Source organism: Zea mays, chromosome 1, assembly GCF_902167145.1.
Source record: "Zea mays cultivar B73 chromosome 1, Zm-B73-REFERENCE-NAM-5.0, whole genome shotgun sequence".
NCBI lineage: Eukaryota > Viridiplantae > Streptophyta > Magnoliopsida > Poales > Poaceae > Zea > Zea mays.
The window spans coordinates 2,140,931-2,162,580 of NC_050096.1; the positions used below are offsets into that span (position 1 = coordinate 2,140,931).

Below are 21,650 nucleotides of genomic sequence, written 5' to 3' on the forward strand. Positions count from 1 at the left end.
TCTAGCAAAAATAGGTAATGAATAGTACATCAATCATGGTGACTTGGTGGGGTGTGCCAATTATTAGACATTATTATTTTGTGCTCTAAATTTTATTTAGACTATTTTTTGTGCATAAAATATCAATATATATACATATATATATATATATATATATATATATATAAAGGAAAAGAAAAAGGAAAATGAAAAAGAAAAGAGATTTCCTCAGCTAGCTGGGCCGGGGGGGAATTTGGCCCAGCCGAGCGCGGGCGCGCGCGGGCGCGTGGGCAGGCGGCCCACTTGGCCCGCCAGCGGGGGGGGACGGCACGGGGACGGCGCTGTGGGCGTGGGCCCACGTGCCAGGGGGAGGGGGAGGCTGACGGCGCTAGGAGGGGGTGACGGGGGGGAACCGGTCGGAGCCCGACCGCCGATGAGGTCCACGGCGGTTCTCCGTCGGGGTCCCGGTTCTGTGACGGTGGAGTGGTGGCAAGGCACGAGCGGGGGTAGGGGATCACGGTGGTAGGGCCAATTTGGCCGGAGGGCGCTTGGGATGGCTGGTCCACGGCGAGGTGGTGGGCGCCCGTGGCGAGGGAGATCACCGGTGAGGCTGTCGGGCGCAATAGGAGAAGGGGGTGGGTGCGTTGTGCTTGCGAGGACATGGTGAAGCTCAAGAGCTACAACAATTGGACTAGAATTCAACGGAGAGGGGAGGGTGGGACTCACCGGAGCGGAGGAAGGGCGCAGCGGCGCTGGCTCAATTGAGCTTAGGGAAGGGAAGAGGGAGTGGCCGAGGCCGGTGTGGAGAAGGAGGGAGCTCGGGTGGTCCTTTTATAAGCGCCCGGGGTGGGGAAGGGGGCGAGAGGTGGCGAGCACCGGCGAGCTTGCCACGGTGGGGATGGTGGCGCACAGTGGCGACGATGGGACGGCTCGGGCAGGGGGGTGACGGGATGGCTCGGCTGGCGCAAGGGGACAGAGACGCAAGGCGCCAACCGGGCTGGCGAGCGAGTTAATGGCGAGACGACGGGGCGGTGGCGACCGGCGGCGATCGCGTCGCTAGCCCGGTCACGGGCGCGAGGAAGGCGCTGACAAGCGGGACCCGCTTGCCAGAGAGACAGAGATCGCGAGAGAGCGAGGGGGAGTGCGGCTGACGGGTGGGGCCGAGCTAGCAGCGTCAGAGGGGAGGGGAGCGCGGGTGCGCGGGCGATGGGCCGCTTGGGGCGCGAAGGGGGGGAGTGCGGGTGCGAGAGAGAGAGAGAGAGAGAGAGAGAGGGTTTGGGCCAGAAACGGCCCAGCCGAGGGGGTTCCTTTTTCTTTTTCTATTTACTATTTCTTATTTCTATTTCTTTTATCTCCTTTTCTTTTGAACAAATAATTAGCTAAATAATCTTAGGTGCTAAAAAATATTCTATGTGAGGTGTGTCGGAGAGGGAATTCTCCGGCCGGGTGGCGGAATGCACCCGCCCTAAATCCTAAGATGAGGAAGGGGCTTAAGCGTTTTTCCTGTCTGGCTAAGCGATCACCGAGCACATGAACACGCGAGGATTTAGAGTGGTTCGGGCCGCCGGAGCGTAATACCCTACTCCACTGTGTGTTGGATTGTTGTGGAAGCTTGAGAGCTGAGAGTGTGAGTGTATTGTGTCGTGTGCCCTCCCTTTTATAGCTCAAGGGGGGGCACGTACAAAGACACTGAACCCCGACATGTGGGCCCAGGTACATAACGGATGGAATACCCGGAGCAACTAATGTCAGTCACCTTGTGCAATCTCCCTGTGCCCCGATATCCGTCGCTTGTGTATCCTTGGCGTGCAGCAGAAGCTTCCCTGGCATCGTACAAGTCATGATGACCATCGCGCGCGCGACGGTATGGGCGTACTGCCCGCTGTCTGATTGGACAGGCACGCCGCCTGTAGGGTGGTCTGGTCGTCGCCTGCCATCAGAGTGGACGGGGCACATTAAATGTCAAGACGGCACATCGCCTGTCAACAGGGCGGACAGGCGGCGCGTCTTTTCCGCAATAAGTGTAGAGATCGCGTGGCCCAGAGGCCTTACGTCAAGCTCCGCCCGCTGGCTTACGTCACGGGCAATAGGCCACGTGGCAGCATTGGGTCCCCGCCTGAGCGGGGAGTGGAAGCACACTGGGCAAGACCCTGACAAGTGTCTGCGCCGGACCCCTGTACGTCCTTGACCTAGGCCAGGGTATTCTCCGTCCCGGGACCTTGTCGTGGGTGGCCCGTACCTCACTTAGAGGGGTCCAGGTCCCATCCGGGGGAACGTGGAGGTCCTGGGCCGTACTCGGAGGTCCGGGCCATATATGCTGGGGTCCGGCACTTTCCCACGGGGTCCGGATCCACTGACGATATCACAGTATATGTTACCTTCTCTGGTCACTTGGCGGCCCCGGATTCGCCCATGTGGTGGGTCGGGCGCTGTTTATCACGCGTCTAAAGATAGACGCGCGGGTACCGCGCCTTCATACTATAGTAAGGGGTACCCCTGTTCCAGGGTACCGACAAGGTGCTTCTAACAATCATAGTGTATGCATAAGATGAGATGTCCTATGAGGTGGAGTCTAGGGAGAGATTAGGGGGGGTTAGGAGATTAGGGTTCCAAACCTCGGGTTAAATTTTGGGATGTTACAATACGTAGGCATGCGCTCGGCATAGCCCATTGTCCTATCTTTCCTTATTGTTGGGACTCTAGGGTTGAGCCCTCCCCCCATGACTGAGGTTGATTGGGGTAGTGGGGATACGCGCTCGACATAGCCCATTGTCCTATCTTTCCTTATTGTTGGGACTCTGGGGTTGAGCCCTCCCCCCATGACTGAGGTTGATTGACCCCACTGGGTAGTGGGGATACGCCTGAGGCCGTATGTGGGGACGCTCAGTCGTGTTCAAAAGCGACCTCCCGGTGTCCCTTCGGTATGTTGTACGTATGTCCGGACGTGGGTTGATGATGACGCGTCTTGTCGTAGCCGTCGCAGGTCAATAGTGTTAGGACGAAACCTCCGCCTCGCAGGGTTGCCTGGTTCAGAGTTGGTCGGCCGCTCTGCCTCATAGGGTTGCTCGGCAGGGAGTTGGTTGGTCGGTCGCTCTGCCTCACAAGGCTGCTCGGCAGGGAGTTGATCGGCCGCTCCGTCTCGCAAGCTAGCTCGACAGAGGACCTGGTCGTCCGCTCCACTTCGTTGGGTTGCTCGGCGGAGGTCTGGTCGGCGGATGGGCCGGAAGGAGGTTGTGGGCATAATTTTGGATACCTTGTTCCTAGGTACCAGACAATACTGATTTTGATCAACTGCTATAAACTTTCTTCTTATACATATACAAACTATCAAGTGAGTTTAAGCTCAAGTGACGTATAAATGAAAAAAATCCACTATTACTTCTAATCTAAAAAAATCTATCAAAGGTGTATACCCATTTTGATCTAGTACTAAAATATTTCTTGTTCTATATATAGAAAGTATAAAGTGAGTTTGAGCTGAAATGGCGTATAAATGAAAATAAATGCACCATTATTCCTAATATAAAAACTTTAAATTTCTTAATTTCTAAACCATGGAATAAGACATACTAGGAATGAATGAAACTGTCGAACTTTTGAAGTGTATAGTGGATGGATGGATGAAGTCTTCATAAATCCTGTGAGCATGAACTCCTTCCACGAGCAAGAATAGAGAGCTAGAGTAAAAAAAGCTAGATGATACAAAATATGGTCTTTAGTTCCAGTTGACGGTCTTTAGTCTCGGTTGATGATCTTTAGTATGAGTTACAAGGACTAAAGATTCCTGGTTCAAAGTTGTCCGGAAGGAACTAGTAAAGATGTCCGGATTGGAGCGGTCAACGGAGACTAAAAAACAAAGGTCGTATTCAATCTGAAATACTAGTATTTTAAAAGTAGATATAGTTCAATTTGAAATTTTCTTTTTGGACGCGAAGGGGCGACACCTCATGACACTTTGCTAATAATGATGATTCCGGCAAAGCAACCTGGGCGACCCAAGTGCTGGCTGCATTGCATTGCATGCATCATCCTCCATCATTAGGTCCGCCACACATCCTCAGGACCGGCAGCAACCATCACCATGGACAGGGGCAAGTGGGCAAGCAATCTTGCAGTTGCAGGGGCGACAAAATATCACACCGTTACGTATGTTTCCATCGACTACGATCTACTATCTAATTTATCTCTATCTATAGACACACACAGCTACGTACAACAACATAAGCTAGCTTTGTGTCTCTTTCTTCTTTATTATTTACAACACATAATAAATCTGCTCTACTCATCGCCACATGTACACCAACGTGCTGATGCAACTCCTCCCTACACCAATCCCAATCCCAATCCCAGGCTCGCTCCCGGCTTTAGTAGCTATCCAAGCAGTAGCGAGTGCATTTTACATAGGACAGGTACATACCATTGCAGGAGGAAATGGGGTCCACAAGTTCTCCAGTTCGTTCATGGATATCTGGTTGCCACAGATTGCTTGCAATGCTATCTTCAAATAAATTCACAACGACCCGACCGACCTTGCGTGCTCAATCAATCTTGGCTCCTTCTCTTTTGGAGCTAGGCCAACCATTGTTCTCGCGCCTACTGCCCCTGTGGTCCGTAGCAGTCTTGGCAACTAGTCGCGAGTGAACCGAGTTCTGCATCTCCATCACATCCTTAATACCGTCGTGGAGCTGCTTGCACAGGGCATCAAGAGCTAGCATGGGGAACGGCTCTTCGATTAGAACACCCACCTGAAAGTGCAATAGTGTCAGTTTAGGATGTGAACTTCCAGAGCCTAATGACAAGTAGAAGAAACTTACTTCCTCAATGCAGAATAGCGATGCAGCACTGATAAAGGTAGCTGGAACAACAATCCATTTACATTCTTCCCAGAGTATGATTGGGAGTGTAAGATGCCACAGAACAAGGAACCTTGAAGTAAGTCTAGTGTATGCGAGAGGGATAGGGATCCCCATGAGCTGCTCGCAAACGCCGATTCCTTCAAGAAAACAAGACAGTTTAGACACCTACAAAGCAAGAAAAGATAAATAGCATTAGGTTACTTCGATGGTAGCCACAGAATGCACCCATCCACCAGTTATCTTACAACGAACTATAAATACTAAGCTTACCATGATGCTCCTCTTCTGCTCGTCGAGATCTAGCATTTGGAGACTCTGTGCGATGAACTCGATAATACAGCGTGGCCGATGTTTCGATGCTAGAACAACGCTCAGGTCATCTTCGCCAAGCAAGCCCTCAAGGTCCCCTTTTACGTCAGAGTCGCAAATTATGTGGCACTGAAAATGCAACAGTCACTGTAAAGCGTAAAGCACATCCACCCACCACAGAGTAGAGTAGAGCAGAGCAGTCCAATCCAATCCAATCCAAGCACCTTGAGCGCGACGGGGAAGGCGAGGACGTAGTTGACGAGCGCGCGCCTGAGCGGCTCGTCGTCAGCCTGTCGTCCTCCCGGTCCCGGATTGGGAGCGCCACCCGTATGCAGATTGTTAGGAAAAGGATGACGCATGAGCATCCCGGCGAGGTCGGCTGCGCTGGCGAGCACGCGCATCCACGCCTTGCGTCCCTCGTCGAAGCGCGCGTAGGAAGCCTCGGTGCGGAAGACGAGGAGGAGCGCGAGCGCGGGCGCAGTGAGCTCGTAGGGGAGCGAGGATGCGGTGAGCGCGTAGGCCGGTAGGAGCGTGTTGTAGGTGGCGATGGCGGCGGCGAAGGCGGTGAAGGCGGACACCGGGGGCGCCAGGGAGAGGATGGCGCGGGAGGACAGCGAGGTGAGGAGGTGGCGCAGGTGGCGGCGGGAGCTGCGGTGGTGCCGCCAGGTGGCGTGGTCGTAGAGCGGGCGGCGGTCGCGGACGCGGCGCTCCTGGATGGCGTCGGCCCAGTCGGGCACCGCGGAGAGAAGGGACAGCACAGGGTTCGGACTCGGGATCGGCGGCATGGAGGCAGGTGGTGGTGGTGGGTCGGGGAAGCAGCGGGTGGCCACGTGGAGGCGGCGGGTGGCGTTGGGCGGGTGGTGGCAGCGCCCGCGTGGTGTCGGGGGTTTAGGCGACGGCGCCGCCATGGAACCCGACGAGTTCACAGAGCGAGGGCCATTCGTGGAAGTGGTTGGATGGGTGGGTCAGTGTGTGGCGGAGCCGCGGAGGAGCGGATCAGCCCCCACCCTCCAGCCCAAGCTTGACAGGTGGGTCCAAGCGAGCAGCCCTGTCCCCTGCTGGGACGAGAGCCATGTCGTGCCCACATGCTGCTAAACCACCGTACTCTATTTAGAATTAAATAGAGAGGTGATTGGTTCTCGTTTATTCAAAAGTAAATAGGAAAGTGGACTGGTTCTAATGTCTCTAGCAATCTCAAATATATTATATATATTTTTAATTTTACTAAAACTATTATTTAATGTATTAAAATAGATAGAGGAGAGAAGATTGAAACTCTATATATAAAGCATCTAGTTCACTAAATTTAGAGGGTCTTTTTAGATTATGTTACTAAATTTAGAGGGTCTTTTTAGATTACGTTACTAAATTTAGAGGGTCTTTTTAGATTACGTTGTTGGGTGCGTCCTCTAAATTTTAGGATAAGGAACTCTTTAGTGGTCTTTGTTGAAGACAGCCTAACTTGTCATGCTTTATCTACTATGTAAGATTAGTTCTTTAATTTAACTAACTAACTTTAGATAGGGCTAACTTTAGATAGGCCGAGAACCAAACCGACTTTAACTATGTTTGTTTGAGTTGCCTTTTTCAAGTCAAAAAGTCTGAAATGATGATAACAAGCTAGGGTAGTAACATTTAAAAAAGTTTATATTGGGTTGATTTGAACATACCCAATAAGTATTTTCAAAACACCAATATGTAATGGGATTCTAAAGCACAGTAGCATTAGAAAGAGATGTGTAGGAAAGTCGACTTTAACTATGATCCTCAAAAGGAGAAAACAGTTAGTTATCTATCTCCAATAGCTAAACTCTACATTACCTTTATATTAAGCAACAATACATCGCTAAAGGAAGCTTATACCACAAAAACAAACAGCAAACCAGTAGGACGGTTTAGTCATAGAACGATCCAAACTCATGATGTCTAGGCTGCACTAGTAATAGCTAAAGCAAATAGGCAATGCAACTTCCGTCAGCCTTAGATCAAAAGAATATATGTGACATGACAATTACATCTCAGACCCAAAAAAAAAACAAGTACAGGGCTCTTGGCTAGAAATCTACTACATGGCTTCCTGCCTGATTCTCAAATAAGCTCCCCCATTGAATCCAGAAATGGATTCCAACTATATACAGCCGCCCCCACAGGCCCTAACTAAAACAAATCGGGGGCAGCGATGTATTCTAACACTACAACAACCAACCAAAAGCCATATGGTTTCCATTCCACCTTGTGGTACAGAGCTCTCAAAGAATTCGATGCAGTTGGTGCTTTTAACTTGCACACGACACAAATGCCAACAAGTGAGACCAAATTCTTTGCCTCCAATTCACCAAGATAATCATACACGTATCAGCTGTCGTCATCTACAGACCCAATGTAGGTCAGTTCTGTCCTCCTCACCCTCACGGCACCCTTAAGCCAGCTGGAAGCTTTCAGATTAGCATGGTCTCCCGTCACTCCACTCGAGCCATTGCTTCCAGATGCTGTGGAGGGGGGGCAGTTTGTGCCATCTTCCAGCAAGCTCCATGGATCTACCTCCGTTTCAGGGTCATGAGAAGGCAATGCTGCCTTGCTTCTGACTGATACGTTAGTGGGCACCCAACTCACACAAGAACTTTTCTGTTGAGGACCTACACCAGAGGTACTGCTCTGGAGTGGTGATAATGCAGCCAACGACAACTGCGGAGGTTGGCATTGCATACAAGGGCGCCTGGATGGTGGAAGAAGAGGCATGGCTGCTTGGATCCTCCGCCTGATTGTTTCAGGCAATTCCATGTGGTCCAACGCGGACTGCAAGACAGGTACAAAAAATATATATATTAGGGCATATAGCGAAGATAAAAGAATAACAGACAGACTTGTGCAGAAAGATAAAAGAAAAAACTTGTGTATGCATTTATGAATTCAAGCAGATGAACTAACCTGTAAGCCCTCGGCTGCTTCGTTATCAAATGCTGAGAAATCTCGTTGGCTTTTAATTGACGACCTAGAGGCTGACCTTGACTTCAGCCAACTTGGTTTGTAGCTACCAAGCAGTGCATGGAGAACGCATAAAAGCTTCTCAAAAAGGCTTTCGCCAGGCCGGTCAAGCAGGACATCCAGGGGAGGTTCCAGCAAGGAATCCACATCCCGCCTTAAAGCAGTTGCGTTGGTAGGAGGAAGGGGCAAATCTGCATCTTCATAAATCATGCGCGTTGCAAGCAGGCCTAGAATTGCAGAAGCAAGCGTATGTCTCATGCTCCTGTGAATTTTCAGAGTCAGTATGTGTAAGAATAAGTGACTATTTGCTGTCAAAGGAATCAATTATCCAAAACGGAAAAGGGCTAAAGAGAAAGTTTACACTATTTAAGCACACAGCTAATGTAGTGAAAGTAGTATTAAGCCAGACAAATGGAAAGAAACATGGTCACATTCACATATCGGTCATCAGAAATTTGTAGTTTTACTCAGTCGACTTTATTACAAAACCACATTAAGCATTTATAGCAAGTTAACACAAGGATCCATAATCCCATACGGGACAAGCTTTGGCTAGCAGTCCGCAGTCCATCAAACGGCCACGGACAAATAGACAAGCATGATTGAGGTGCTGTAATATTCAAACAAACCCTTCTATATAATATAAAAATGTGCTAATTTTTCCACCATATATGAACTGCTGTAAAGGTCTATATTCTTCCCGTTAAGTCACTCCGGTAAAAACATTTTTTCCAAGGGTTCTTGCAGCCTGCTAACCACATGCTTACAAGTATTATTTACGGGGAAAAAACATTCAACAATGCCGCACAAAGCTAGAGCTGACATAATTACAATCTATGACAAACATATATGTGCAACTACCGAAAACCCATGTTGGATCAAGATCAAATGCTGAGGTCAACTCTAACCAAAACATGTAAACTTACCTATCTGCCATGATTACTGGAAGCAACCTAATGATGAACTGGAGGCGTAACCACAACGCTGCCCGCAGAGCAGAAGCCGAAGGAGGACTTGGGTCATTACCAACCGGAGCTCTTCTACCAATGTTTGGGCTTCCACCTCGAATTCCTCTACGGCCACTTGATTTGTTCGATGGCACTTCATTTCCTGAAGAAACTGAACCAGCTTGTTTAGCACCATTCAATGCTATTGCTTTGATATGTTCACTAATAGCCCCCATCTGTTTGGTCAAATCAACAGAAAGTATACCACGGATATCAGCAGAACTTCTGTCGATGCAAGGCAATACTAATTCAGCAAGGGCTTTCTCAGTTAAATATTTATTTATCGATCTAATCCCTTCAAAGCTTCTATCAACACTATGAGGGGGAGTCTTGGTAGTCCTTTTAGCATCAACAGTGTCATCCACAACTTCTCCTTCCTCAATTGATGTGACTTCCAACTTCCTTTTTGCAGTTTTATTAGGAATGGCATCGCTAAGCAAGCTGGACCAACCCCATGGTTTCCAAACCTGTGCCTTTGTTGAAAGACCTTTTCGTTGGGCAATATGAACAAGCTGTTGTCTTGTTGACCTGCGCCCAAGAATAGCATCTTGCCCTTGTAGAATCCATTTTACATCCATAACAAGTGACTCTTGAAGCTTTCCAAGAAGGTGGACAAGTTCTGAATACAGAGGAGCAGCGTCAGGTCTAGCAAGTAGCCTTGATAGAATGACTTCAGTAAATCCTTTCTCACTATCAGAAAGGGCAAAACCCTCAGCTTTAGGGGATAATGACCGAAGTGATTCAAGTGTTGTCTTGCCTGCTGCAACTTTTTCCATAAGAGCCTGTTCATCTAAAAGAAGCCTCATCTCAACCCATTGCCAGTGAAATTTTGCAGGTTGAAGAGTATCAAGAAGTTGCATAAGCCTCTCTGAAAGCTTTAGTTCATTATCTTTGGGATCACAAGGCTCTGAAGCACCATCCCCCTGAATAGTTGGTGTGTTGCAATCAATAATAGCGTCCAGAAAAAGGCGTGCACGGAGAGGTATAAATGGCAATATTTTTGAATTCCGGTCCGGACTATGACTTTCAAGCATTGCTGCAAACTTCGAATCACCAACATCAGAAGCCAGAAGATTATACAGCCGATGTGTATTACGGAAGTAGATCTCTCGAAAAGGCTGATGTCTGGTAATATCGTTTATTGCATTTGAAAAAGACTGATAAAGTTGTGGATCTTCACAGTTAAAAATATATCGTCTCCAAAGAACCATGGCAAAAATTGAGTAGGCTGGAGGAAAAATTACAGTTAGAGGAAGCATCCGCTGCAACCTTGAGAGTGCAATAATGTATGGATCTCCAAGAATATCTGCAATAAGCCCATCATAGACAGTTCTGCAGTTCCCCAATAAAATCCTAAACCAATGTACCGAAACTTCCGTGGAATTTTCAATCCTAAAACCTCCAGTAGGATGGGATACACCATTCGTATTTGATTTCAAACCTCTCAAAAGCTGCATAATATCCAGACCATCTTTTATTTTTAGAGTAGCAACCATCCGCTCAAGGCTAACAGCTCCATGAACAACAGCCCCCACAACAAGAGCAGAAATAGCAGCAGATACTTTTGCAGTTCTCCCAACAAAACCTTTCCCTGAGTTGCTGAGCTCACTTGTATGATTTCCATATGCATCATGGGCCTCAGGAGATGGTTGAAACTGATTGCGGTGCATCTTTGGAGGAGCAAAAGCTGCTGTAACAGCTGCAGAAGTTTCAACCGCCAGAGCTATTTCAAAGGCACGGCTGAAGCGATCTCCAAGAGTTTCTTTTAGTAAGCAAAGAGAATTTATGTGAATAAGTAAAGTGTGCCGAACAAAATTTAGCGAAGTAGCCACAGAATTAACACCTTGATAGTTTCCTCCTGCAAAATCCAAATGTTTTGCTATCATATGCCCAGCATTCACAACGATTGCAGAAACAGCAGAAGCAACTATTGAAAGGTCTCCATCTGGATTTGCACCCCCATTTTGCCTGATGCATTCTACTAAGCCCAAAACAATGTCATGTGCAATTTGATAACTATCTTCTTTCTCAAAAGTGAGTGGATTCCTGGGTGCTGCGCCTGCAAGAACTTTCTTTTCCTTTAAACTGCGCTGAATTCCATCAGCTTGCCGTTGCACTATCTCTTTCATATTCTGCACGAGTCTTGAACTCCTTCCATTCAACTTTTGGCGGACCTGCTCATCAATCTCCTCGCCTGCTAAAATACCCGAAGAAGATACCAAATCACCATCAATGGACCGCCCATTATCAAGCTCAGCTAACAGGCGTTGATCACAAGTGGTCCGAAAGTTTTTCTCCCACTTGGCCACACTAGCCACATCTCTATATTTCTTCAAAAAATATCGAACATAAGCAAAAGCTGTTGAACCAGGATGCCTGGTAGTTGCTGACATAGAATTTCTGTTCACTAAAGCACTTAGAACATCAGGCAAGATGTCGGTCGCAAGAAGTATGTTCTCATACCTGCAAGCATTGCATAATGAAGATATCAAATTCAAAACCATATAACAGCATAACAAAGTTCGACATAAGAATGCAGCCATCACAACTTATGGACAAAGAAACTCGTCTAGCTGCTGGTTAAAATTCCTTACTGCTACAGTCACCAATTCTCGTTTTATTTTCTAATTAATTATGTAGTGTATGGTCTAACCTACATCTATCTACGATGCAAACTGTTAGGCATGTCACTCTTTCCATCTTTTCACATACATCATAAAAATCTACTAGGTGATTCCCAAAGTTGGTCTCAATGTGTGCATGGTTCCTTCTCCATGCATGGACTGCATTTTCTGAGACCAACCAAAACAGCAAAGCAAATTTATGTGCCACAAAATAGTATGATGGATAACAAAATAGCAAAGCAAATTTATGTGATACACGATGCACGAAACTGATGCTTTAAAAGAGTAGAGATAGAGATTCAACAAGTATATGGGATCATTAATAACTAAACCACGTCTATGCATTAAAACTAGAATCAAAAGGCAGATCTCAAAATGTAGATATCACAAAAATAACAAGGATGCAAACTATGCACACAGCCACACACTACTCCCAAATGAACTCAAATAAGAATTTGCATAGATTTACACAGACATATATGTCAAAAGAGAGAGAAAAAATCCACCAGATAAATGTAACTCCCTGCGTATAAAAAGATATGTGCAATGCCTTAGGAGTGGTCAAACATCCTTCACTCCGATGGCTAATATGTTTAACGTGTTCAGATTAGTCAGATAAAAAGAGTACCATTAGGTTTACTATAAATACTACCAGAACCATAATAGTTATAGTACTTTCTACTGGGGACATTATACTATGAAAAAATGGTTCAAAATGCTGATCAGAAATTGTTTATCGTCCAAAACGTCATATATGTTTTTTTATTACCTCTTATGTGACCTCTTTCTTATTTGTGTAAACAAATCATTGCATAAAACATTTCAGAAAACAATGGAACATCAGGACGAACATACCTAAGCAGAGATGAGAACACAAGTGCCTCGTTGACCTGACAAACTTGGTGATCTCTGTTCCTCATAAGCATATAAGTCCTCCCAGGTTGACCTGAGGAGCCCACTCCACGAATTTTCACTAGTAACCATATGAGGAACTTCACTCCAGAGACTGAATCACAGCATGTATCCAGTACATAGAGAACTGACAGCAGTTCTTCATCACCTAGCCTCCATTTGGATGCAGTTTTATCATCAGGCTGCAAAGGAAGGATGCTTATAGAATTGGTAGCTTTAGAAGCTGTCATTCCGTTTCCATCAACAAGCTGTCTTATTGATTTCAACAACCATGAAGAGACAGATCGTCTTTCGAGCAATCTAAGTCTTTTTAGTGACTTCCCTATTGCAGTCACGTTTGCTGCCCTTGTGTGATCAAAATCTTTGACGTTGTCACCATCGTTATTAGGTTCATGGTGGGGACAGCTCATCTTGCTTTCACAAACATGACTAGTAGATGCCCCCTGGCTACCTTCGATTCTAGCAGCTGCAAGCTGTGCAAGACTTTGTGTTTTACGAACAACTTTTGCCCTACCTCTAGAAGTTTGCTTAACAGACTTCTGTACAGGTTCAACGTTGAAAGATTCTTGTAACTTTGTCCCTTTCTTCACCCACCAAATATCCTCCTCGCCTGATTGAATCAATGGAAACCCTTGGAAAGGAGTGGCGCTGTCATCCAATTTCTGCCCCTTGGACCTCATACAATCCTCGCATCCACTTTTGGCTTCCCCAGTCTCAACTTGTGTGAGCGTTGACGTTACTGATTCTTGAAAGCTTGTTTTGATTTCACAAAGTTTTGATTCCACTAGGGGAGGATATGTAAAACCCAACAGACTTGACAAAAGAGCTTTAACATCTTCTACTTGTTCTAGCACTCTTCCATGCTTATCACCTTCTGATGCAACTGGAAGATCACTCTGCTTCCGAATGCAGGAACTTGAAGTGTACTCACCTCTGCCACTTGCATAAAATGAATGACCACATGAAAGTTCTGAGAGAACAAGGCGTCGCTCACTAGAGTATGTTGACATCATCTCATATAGCTGTTGCTCTTCTGCAGTCCTAGTTTCCTCAAGAACATCAAATAAAGAAGACCCAGGAAGCTGCTTCAAAGTTCTGTGATGCCTCCTTTTTCTTTCAACATCCAGCATTGTATCGTTCTTATCAGTAATTCCACTAATAATTAGCTGCCTGACATAAACCTGAGGGAAAAATATACCATTGCGGATAAGCTCCGCGATAAGAACATCCACCCGGGTAAAACCTGCAACGTTGCTAACTTCATGCTGATCCAACCAACACACAATAATATCATGCAGTGGACCAGGGCTTTCAAAGATATCATTTGTATCCTTCTTCTCATCAACATTTTTTGCATTACTTCTCAGTCCAGAAGAATCATCCACAGCAGCTGCTGTCAAACAAGCATCATTCAAAGAACCTTTGGCAACTTTATTAAGGGTGATGCGAGTACTACTCTTAGGACGAGACAAGTTATTCATCTCATCCATTTTATTCTTCAAGATAGACACTGCCATGTGTATCTGAGACAAATCTCTTCTTCCTGTAAATTTCACATTCTGAGAGGGAGATGCTCGGCAATCACGGTAATCACATGTCGCCCATTCACAAAGGAAAAATATAGAACAGATAAGGGATAGCTCAACAGTCCCAATCCACATCAGAGAAGACTGCAAACAGGGATTCACTTCTTTAATCCATCTTTCTTCCATTAACGCATCAGATAAATCATTAAAGAGTGAAAAATATGCCACTGACAAATTTCCTGTGACAAGAGCTTTGTCCAAAGCCTGTACCACTTTGGCTGCACCACGTGCTTGAAGGCTAGGGTTAGCAACTGCTGCAAGATCATGTGCACGTTTCTGAATGGAAGAAACAGCATAACCACAGGACAAATACCGATAAGCATCACGCCTCTTAGAACATAAAATTCCACCACCACTGGTTATCTTCAACAAAGCACCTCTACCATATACATCAGGAACCACAAATGATGGGAAAGGAAAGCAATCCAAAGAAACAAATGTATCTGGCACTGCAAGTACCATGTATCGCAGTAACTCTGCTATAACAGAAGAAACTGAAAACCTTTTTGGACGATCGACATTGAGACGTCTCACTAGTAGCTCCACGAACATGCGCACATATGTTTGTGAGAGAGTAATGGTGTCAACCAGACCAAGTATAATAGGCAAAAGAAGCTCTAAAACATCATCTGAATCCCTCTCCTGAACAAAGGAGATAAATAGATCAATAATTTCACTAGATGAATAGGAACTGAAATATACTTTCATATCAACTGATCTCTCGAACAAATTACCTGAAGTTGGTTAGATAACCATTCGATAAGTACTGAGGGAACAAGCAATTCTTCTGTGAGATGCCATTGGATGAGGCGAACCATATACCGCCATTTGAAGTGCACCAAGGGTTCTTCACTGTCTCCAGCTGGAGATGATTCCGTTTTCATTTTTATTTGATTGGTTCCAGCAGCAAGTCCTGGTGATGACTGCTCTTTAAAAGATGGAGGTACAATGGCACCCTCTTTAGAACAAACTTCGTCCAAAATCTGTTGTAAATATTCAACAACATCCTTTGTCCATTGATTAGATCGTTGATTATCAGAAGCAACTACTGAAGTACTGTTAGGTGCCGGTCGGGCCTGTAACGATATAAAATTGAATACACGCCATCACAATGATGCAATATAGCATTTGGTAGTAAACAAGAGATGGGTTACAAGAGATTACAAACCTGATTCAGGTATGTAACTTTAATAAACCATGTTGCTCTTAGTAATGGAACATTATATCGAATGAGACCTTCAAAAAGTGATTTCCTACGATAACCATGAGGAACGTGCTCAGACAATGAACGCAGTCGCTTGTTTGGCTGAGCAAGGGCCTGCAAGGCAATAATGGATGTAAGAAAGGAGACTACTTCATGTAAGCAAGCTGAGCCTTAGTAATCAGATTACTGAATTGATAGGATCGAGGAATGGAAACGTGGCACGCGGTACGCTACTAAAACTAGGTTTTAGCGCTATGGGAACGAGATTGTTCTCATGTTCCCGGTTTCTAAGAGCTGAGCTCATTGCTGCAGCCCCAGTGTAACAAAAGTAAAACTGCATTCGGCACCATAAATCAAATATTCCAAGCTGTATGACTTTGAATTCCATGGATGCAACACGTTAAAAGGCCAATGCTCTCTATCCCAAGTAGCAATACTATTCATGATTTTAAATGTCTAAACCAACCTCATAGTAAGAGTGGCCATATGTCCCTCAGCTGTTATTCTAGAAGTAGACTATCGAATACTCGAAAGAAAGGAGAACATCTAATTATAAAACGAAGGGAAGCTTTACAATTTTCCAATTTAGATAGCAAACATGAAATATTTACCAAGGTTCCTTTGAACAAAACATTACATTATATATAACAGCAAATGAAAGGTTAGTCTGTCGACCTCAACCCATTTTCTACGTGTGTCCTCATTACATGGCCTTTGCTCTGGGTAAACTCCAGGCTTGATTAATAGAGATCCAGAAAGAGGAACTCCATAAACTTGTCCGGCCTGTTGAAAAATAAAGATGATCATTTTTTATGTTTAATAAAATATCAGGTAATAGTAGGGATTATATTTTTACAGGCACCAGTGCTAAAGAAAACGCAGCACAAGCACCTTTCTCTTTTGAGCACGAGATTCATTGATAGCTCTTAAACGCTTCTTTAGTGCCTTCATCAAATAATGAACATGAGAAAGTGTTAGTTGCAGCCTTATCTCAGTAAAACATACAACAAAAGAACCAAAGAAAAAGAAAAGGAGAGGGAAAAGAAGGTTTGAGGAAGAAAATACAAATTATTTGACCGCATTCTAACAAGGTTGCATCCACTATCCACCAGCCTAGATGGCTTAACGATCTTAAGAAAAAAACACAAACCTATGCAGTACATCCAGTAGAATGTGCAGGCTGTGAAAATCGAAACCTGAAAGAATAAAACAAACTTGAAGGGAACCCTCATCTCCCACGATAAAACAACGAACTAAGAGTCGACAAACAGAAACTTGATGCTACTTCTTCATTCCGATTACTGCATATCATTCATTCCAAGCATTAAAGCCTTCGAATGTGTAGTTTTGAGTATGTTAGAAACAATAATATTGTTGGGGAGAAGGTTCCTGGGTCCTGGCCAAAGGCCCGCATTAAGAAAAACAATGTTTAGATATCTTTTTCGGATAAGAGTCTCAATCAAGGACAAACAGTCAAACACTATCGCTTAGAGAAGCTTCAAGTGATGGACAAAGCCAAAGGAAACACAAAGTTGAAGGTTACACAAAGCCGAAAGTTACAAGAGGCCAAAGGTTACACGAAGCCGAAAGTTACGCAAAGTCGAAGAAAGGGAAGGCAAAGCTTCGACGCCTACAGATAAGGAAGAAGAAAAATATCCCCAAGAAGAAGACGTGCATGGCACATCAGTATTGTAAAATGGCATAATTGTGCCCCCCCCCCCCGATAGCAAAGGCTATGGTGTAATAACATGGGAAATATATTAATTTCATACGAAGGTGTATATAGACTCATCCCTATAAATAGATGAAGAGTACCACTGCTACAAAGATCTACCATTTGTAACCTTGCGTCTGTGGCATCTTATCTTCGAGAGAACCTCTGAATGCATTATAATGTCGAAGTATACTTGGATATTTCTCCCCTCTGTTATCCGATATCCGAAGTGACTTGTTCATTAAGCCTAGCCATTGCTTATATGAATTTGATTCATTATCATCAACTATTTTGTACAATGTCATTCATTTATTCATTTAGTTTGTTGATCCTTGTACTTGATTCATATGCTTTTTGGGCACACAGAACACAAAGTCTTCCTTCTCCCCTTCAACATCTTCGGAGGGGAGAAGGACTCGACAAGATAACCATACAACCAATCATATTCATGTATGTTAAAAACAACAACCTTCAAAACTGTAGAACAATTAAATAACTTCATATTCAAAATCTTAAGCATAAATCCCGTTATACACATTTGTTATGAGATAAAACTCCATTTTGTACATTTTTTCCTCCAAGACCTTCGAAGGGAAAGAGGATTATTAAACTAACGGTGTTGCCATGTTGTTGTTCTTTCTAGAATTTAGACAGGTACCCAACAAATGCCAAAAGTAAACTTTTCATGAAAAGTTCTTTCTAGAATTTTTTCCAGGGTGCATGTTTATACCGAGTTGCCGCTATGATCATTTGGTGTAAGCAAGCACTTCTTAATTAAACAAGGTTCACTGGCCACAGAAGCAGTATATTCTAGGACTGGTAAACAAAATTTAGTAGAACATATATGCAGTGTTATCGGCCTAGCGCATTTCATGTACAAAGCAATAAAATATTTGTTTCAATTATCGATGAAGAGTATCAAATGGAACAACCAATCACAATTTGGTGTTGGATTATAAAAAGGCATGGATGGAAATGTCAAATGCCATGAAACCATGAAAAACACAATTGTACATGATAATTAATTATAACATTTTCTTGGCTTGAATATCGATGCTGCCCTCTTTATACAAAAATAGCATTTCTTGCAAACAAGAAAACAAACTTTTGTGTCATAAAAAACATGGCAGCCTTAAAAGTAGTTCAGTAAATTCCCCTTACCTCCTTGCACTTTATGACAACATCTGGCTTACAGAAGTATGGGATCTGACTTATTACAATCTCTCTTGCTTCCTATCAAGCCCAGAAAATTTTAATTTTCAGTCAATGCACAAGATTGTTGGAATATGTCCAAACTGTGAAGTGAAAACGAAGTACAGATGAATACAATAACAAATAAGATGTTGTGATTGTCTAAACTCCTATAAGTATGGATCGCATTGGGAAAAAGAATAGCACGATGTCCATTATGTGTCATGTACAACTTCTGTTTCCATACACACCTCAATTCCTTCAACAGTCTCCTTATAACCATATTGTACATAGTCTTTTGTTAATGTCTCTTCGGGACAGTTTAGTGTTTGTGGATAGAAGTCAGGTGGCCCAAGCCTACAGAAGAGATAACAATGTAGAGGGCACGTATAAGATCAAATGAAGCCATATCCTATGACAAATCAACAGTTCTAGGTTATATATTAAACTAACAATATGTGAAAATCTTGTTTTAGATGCAGAAATCATGTAACAGCTGAAAGAGAGGGCCAAAAAAGGAAGAGAGTCTGACATAAGAATGCAAATAAAAGAATATCTGTTAGCTCTCCCAATGAAATGAACTGCCTTTGGTCCATAACTCAGACATACTTGTTATTAAGTGGGTCCTTGTCACACTTTAGCTTGTACGGAGTTAGCTGCTGCTGCCGCCTGAAATACAGGGGTATTAGGGAGAAAAAGGTATCAGAATCATCACCATGGGGGAAAATGCACAGGCAAAATATAAAAAAGAAATAGAGAACTGAAAGAGAGGTCGGCACTGCTTCCTACCGCACCACAGCACCTCATTCCAAACAAGCAATTGAATGTGGCACAACTATAGAGTGATACATAACTTCTAGGTTATTAACATGCAATAGGAATGGGAAGTTTACAAAAATATATTGGAAAAAAAACTCAAAGGCAAGGGAGAAGCCACCACCTAGCCATTGCAATAAGAATCTGTGGCAGGACTCAAACGGGGCTGACAAGGGGAGACCCCGCAAGCACACTGCTCTAACCAGTATAACTCGCGAGAAGTTGGTAGACAGCAACATGCCGTTCAGACTTTTCAAAGCATGATTCTCTAGGTAATGCATTCATACAGGTGGCCGCATCACATCATGTGACTATGATAAGGGTGGTAACAGGAAAGGCTCAACATGAAAATTAATCAAATGACAAAACAAATAGAGAACAAAGCACATTGCAAGCTATATATGTTGATGTTGTGGTGGCAGTTGTTGTTAGAACAGAAGAAGGGTCTGTGACAGACTACATCTAGGGTGGTGAAGGTTAGCAGTTTTTGACTTTTTGTTATAAGGATTAAACACAGATACTGTTTGACAATATAGCTTTGGAAATGTCCGAGTACAGCATGTATGCATGCAGTTTGGTCGTGGGAGCCAGCGTGCACGACTAAGAACACCCGACATTACAGTTGCCAAAACAAGATGCCATTATTACTGCCTAATCCAAAGCATTACTGCATTGTGCCACAACTCAGCAACTGAACCAATCAAATAAGTTGCAACGGCGGCCGCCGTTGTTGTTGTTGTTGTTGTAAACGCCTAACCGTGTGTGCGTCACATTGGACAGTGAAAGAAGGGAGTTGGAGGATAGAGTATCACCTGGAGCTGACGGGGTAACCAGAGGAGGAGGAGGACGAAAACGGTGAGGCTTCCAACCTCGCCCCGTCCCTGCTGCCGCTGAACCCAGCATACCTCTGCATGGCACCCCCACCCCCAAGCAAGTCACCTGAGCGGCGCCCCCGGCATGAGCACGAATCAAGGCGCTCCGCGACGGCACCGGGGTGGGGGAAGCCTCTTTTATTTGTCCTCACTCAGCCGCCGGCCGGCAAGCCTGTCTGCCTGGAAGAGCGAGAAGAAGAAAAGATAGCGTCGCCGGCAGTGGCCTGGTACTCCCCACCCCCCGCCGGCCGAGCGGGAAGAAGTCGGAAGCGAGGTCGATCACTGCAGTGCAGCAGGGTGGAGAGGAGTCAGGTCAGCGGGGCACAGTAAATCTTTCTTGTTGGGATAAATCAAAAGACCAAAGGGGGGGAGGCGTATAGCGGCTAAGGAGCGGCAGATCGCGGGGTGGCGAAACCCTATACACAGCGGATCAGGGGAAGTCGATTGGAGAGGGGGCAGGGAGCGGAGTGGAGAGGTCAAGAGGAGATCCGCGCGCGGCCCGATCTCGAATCCGAGAGTAGGGTTTTAGGGGGGGAGGAATCTCACCTTGTCCGAAAAATCGGGCGGAGAAAATGGCGGGCGAGTCGCCCTCGGGTCGGGGGGGGGGGGGGACGGGGTGGGATTGTGGGAAAGGCAGGTAGGCTAGGGTTTGGTGGCGGAGCGAGGTCGGGAGCAGGGTGGTGGAGGCGAGCAACAGGGCGGAGGAATGACGAGTGGATGGAGCGTGCCTGCGTTGCTGCTGCTGCTGGTGGTAGTGGTGATGGTGGCCTGCTGCTGGTCTCCTCTGGTCACTGCGGCTGTGTCTGTGTGCGTTGCTGTTGCGCTCCTGGGGAGGAAGAAAGGAAACCATACGATACTGCCCTGTCTCGCCCTGCAGACCCAGCGGCGTCCGTCCGTCTCCATCTCCGTGACGTCGCCCGTCGGGATGGCTGTAGTGTCGCTTCGCCTTCTTCTAAGGGGGTGTTTGATTAAGGAATCACTACATTCAAATTGAGGTGGTGCATCATGGGTTCATTCCTCAAATTTGGTGGGATGACATCATTCCTCATATTAGTACTAACTAAATAACTATGAGGAATGAGGTGGTGATGGATCAACTCATTCCATTCTACAAACCAAACAAAAATAGTGAGGAGTGAGAAGATGATGGAATAGTTCATTCCTCAAACCAAACACCCTATAATCCTCTCATCCTCCGACTCCGTTAGTAATAACGTCACGCCGTCACAACAGTTGAATTGTCGCGTGGGTAGATGTAACCATGGTCATCCCAACTCCCGACCGAACAAAAAAAATGGATCCAAACTTATTTTTATTTAAAAATCTAATTAAACCTTAAAAACTCCATCCAAAACCAAAAAAACGATCCAACCTAAAAAACGACGACATATCTATCTAAATTGACACTATGTATGAGTCAAACAAAAATCATGTCAAACAATCTTTGACCCGATTTATTCAACCCAAGGTCTACACGTTAAGCATGTAGATGAGACGGTAGAGTGACGTGACCAATGCAACAACAATACAATTTCCTCGAGAGATCTATTGTCGGTCGAAAGTATGTATATATACATATGAAAAAAGTGATTTTT

The 21,650-nt window shown here is 45.1% G+C and overlaps 2 protein-coding genes across 10 annotated transcripts; both read right to left on the reverse strand.

Moving 5' to 3' along the window:
* Positions 1 to 3,947: 3,947 nt before the first annotated feature.
* LOC100275685 (uncharacterized) lies at positions 3,948 to 6,224 on the reverse strand. Of its 2 annotated transcripts, none has more exons than XM_008671628.2 (4): positions 5,369 to 6,218; positions 5,106 to 5,273; positions 4,794 to 4,972; positions 3,948 to 4,724 (listed from the first exon to the last, which is right to left on the reverse strand). In XM_008671628.2, exons 1-4 carry the CDS (start codon positions 6,050 to 6,052, stop codon positions 4,712 to 4,714), a joined length of 1,044 nt encoding a protein of 347 aa, XP_008669850.1. In that variant the 5' UTR covers positions 6,053 to 6,218; the 3' UTR covers positions 3,948 to 4,711. The 2 variants fall into 2 exon arrangements, with proteins under 2 accessions (XP_008669850.1, NP_001358650.1); NM_001371721.1 differs by having other exon boundaries at positions 3,949 to 4,724; positions 4,794 to 5,000; positions 5,369 to 6,224.
* Positions 6,225 to 7,087: 863 nt separating this feature from the next.
* Positions 7,088 to 20,991, reverse strand: LOC103630556 (mediator of RNA polymerase II transcription subunit 12-like). Of its 8 annotated transcripts, none has more exons than XM_020539648.3 (14): positions 20,602 to 20,971; positions 19,996 to 20,337; positions 18,977 to 19,036; positions 18,619 to 18,724; positions 18,338 to 18,409; positions 16,613 to 16,658; positions 16,354 to 16,407; positions 16,138 to 16,245; positions 15,427 to 15,576; positions 14,993 to 15,334; positions 12,616 to 14,900; positions 9,056 to 11,599; positions 8,073 to 8,391; positions 7,088 to 7,940 (listed from the first exon to the last, which is right to left on the reverse strand). In XM_020539648.3, the coding sequence occupies exons 10-14, from the start codon at positions 15,140 to 15,142 to the stop codon at positions 7,500 to 7,502; spliced, it is 5,739 nt and encodes a 1,912-aa protein (XP_020395237.1). In that variant the 5' UTR covers positions 15,143 to 15,334; positions 15,427 to 15,576; positions 16,138 to 16,245; positions 16,354 to 16,407; positions 16,613 to 16,658; positions 18,338 to 18,409; positions 18,619 to 18,724; positions 18,977 to 19,036; positions 19,996 to 20,337; positions 20,602 to 20,971; the 3' UTR covers positions 7,088 to 7,499. The 8 variants fall into 8 exon arrangements, with proteins under 8 accessions (XP_020395237.1, XP_020395240.1, XP_008649830.1 ...); XM_020539651.2 differs by having other exon boundaries at positions 16,100 to 16,245; positions 20,602 to 20,864; XM_008651608.3 differs by lacking the exon at positions 16,613 to 16,658 and having other exon boundaries at positions 20,602 to 20,991.
* Between the last annotated feature and the right edge of the window lie 659 nt (positions 20,992 to 21,650).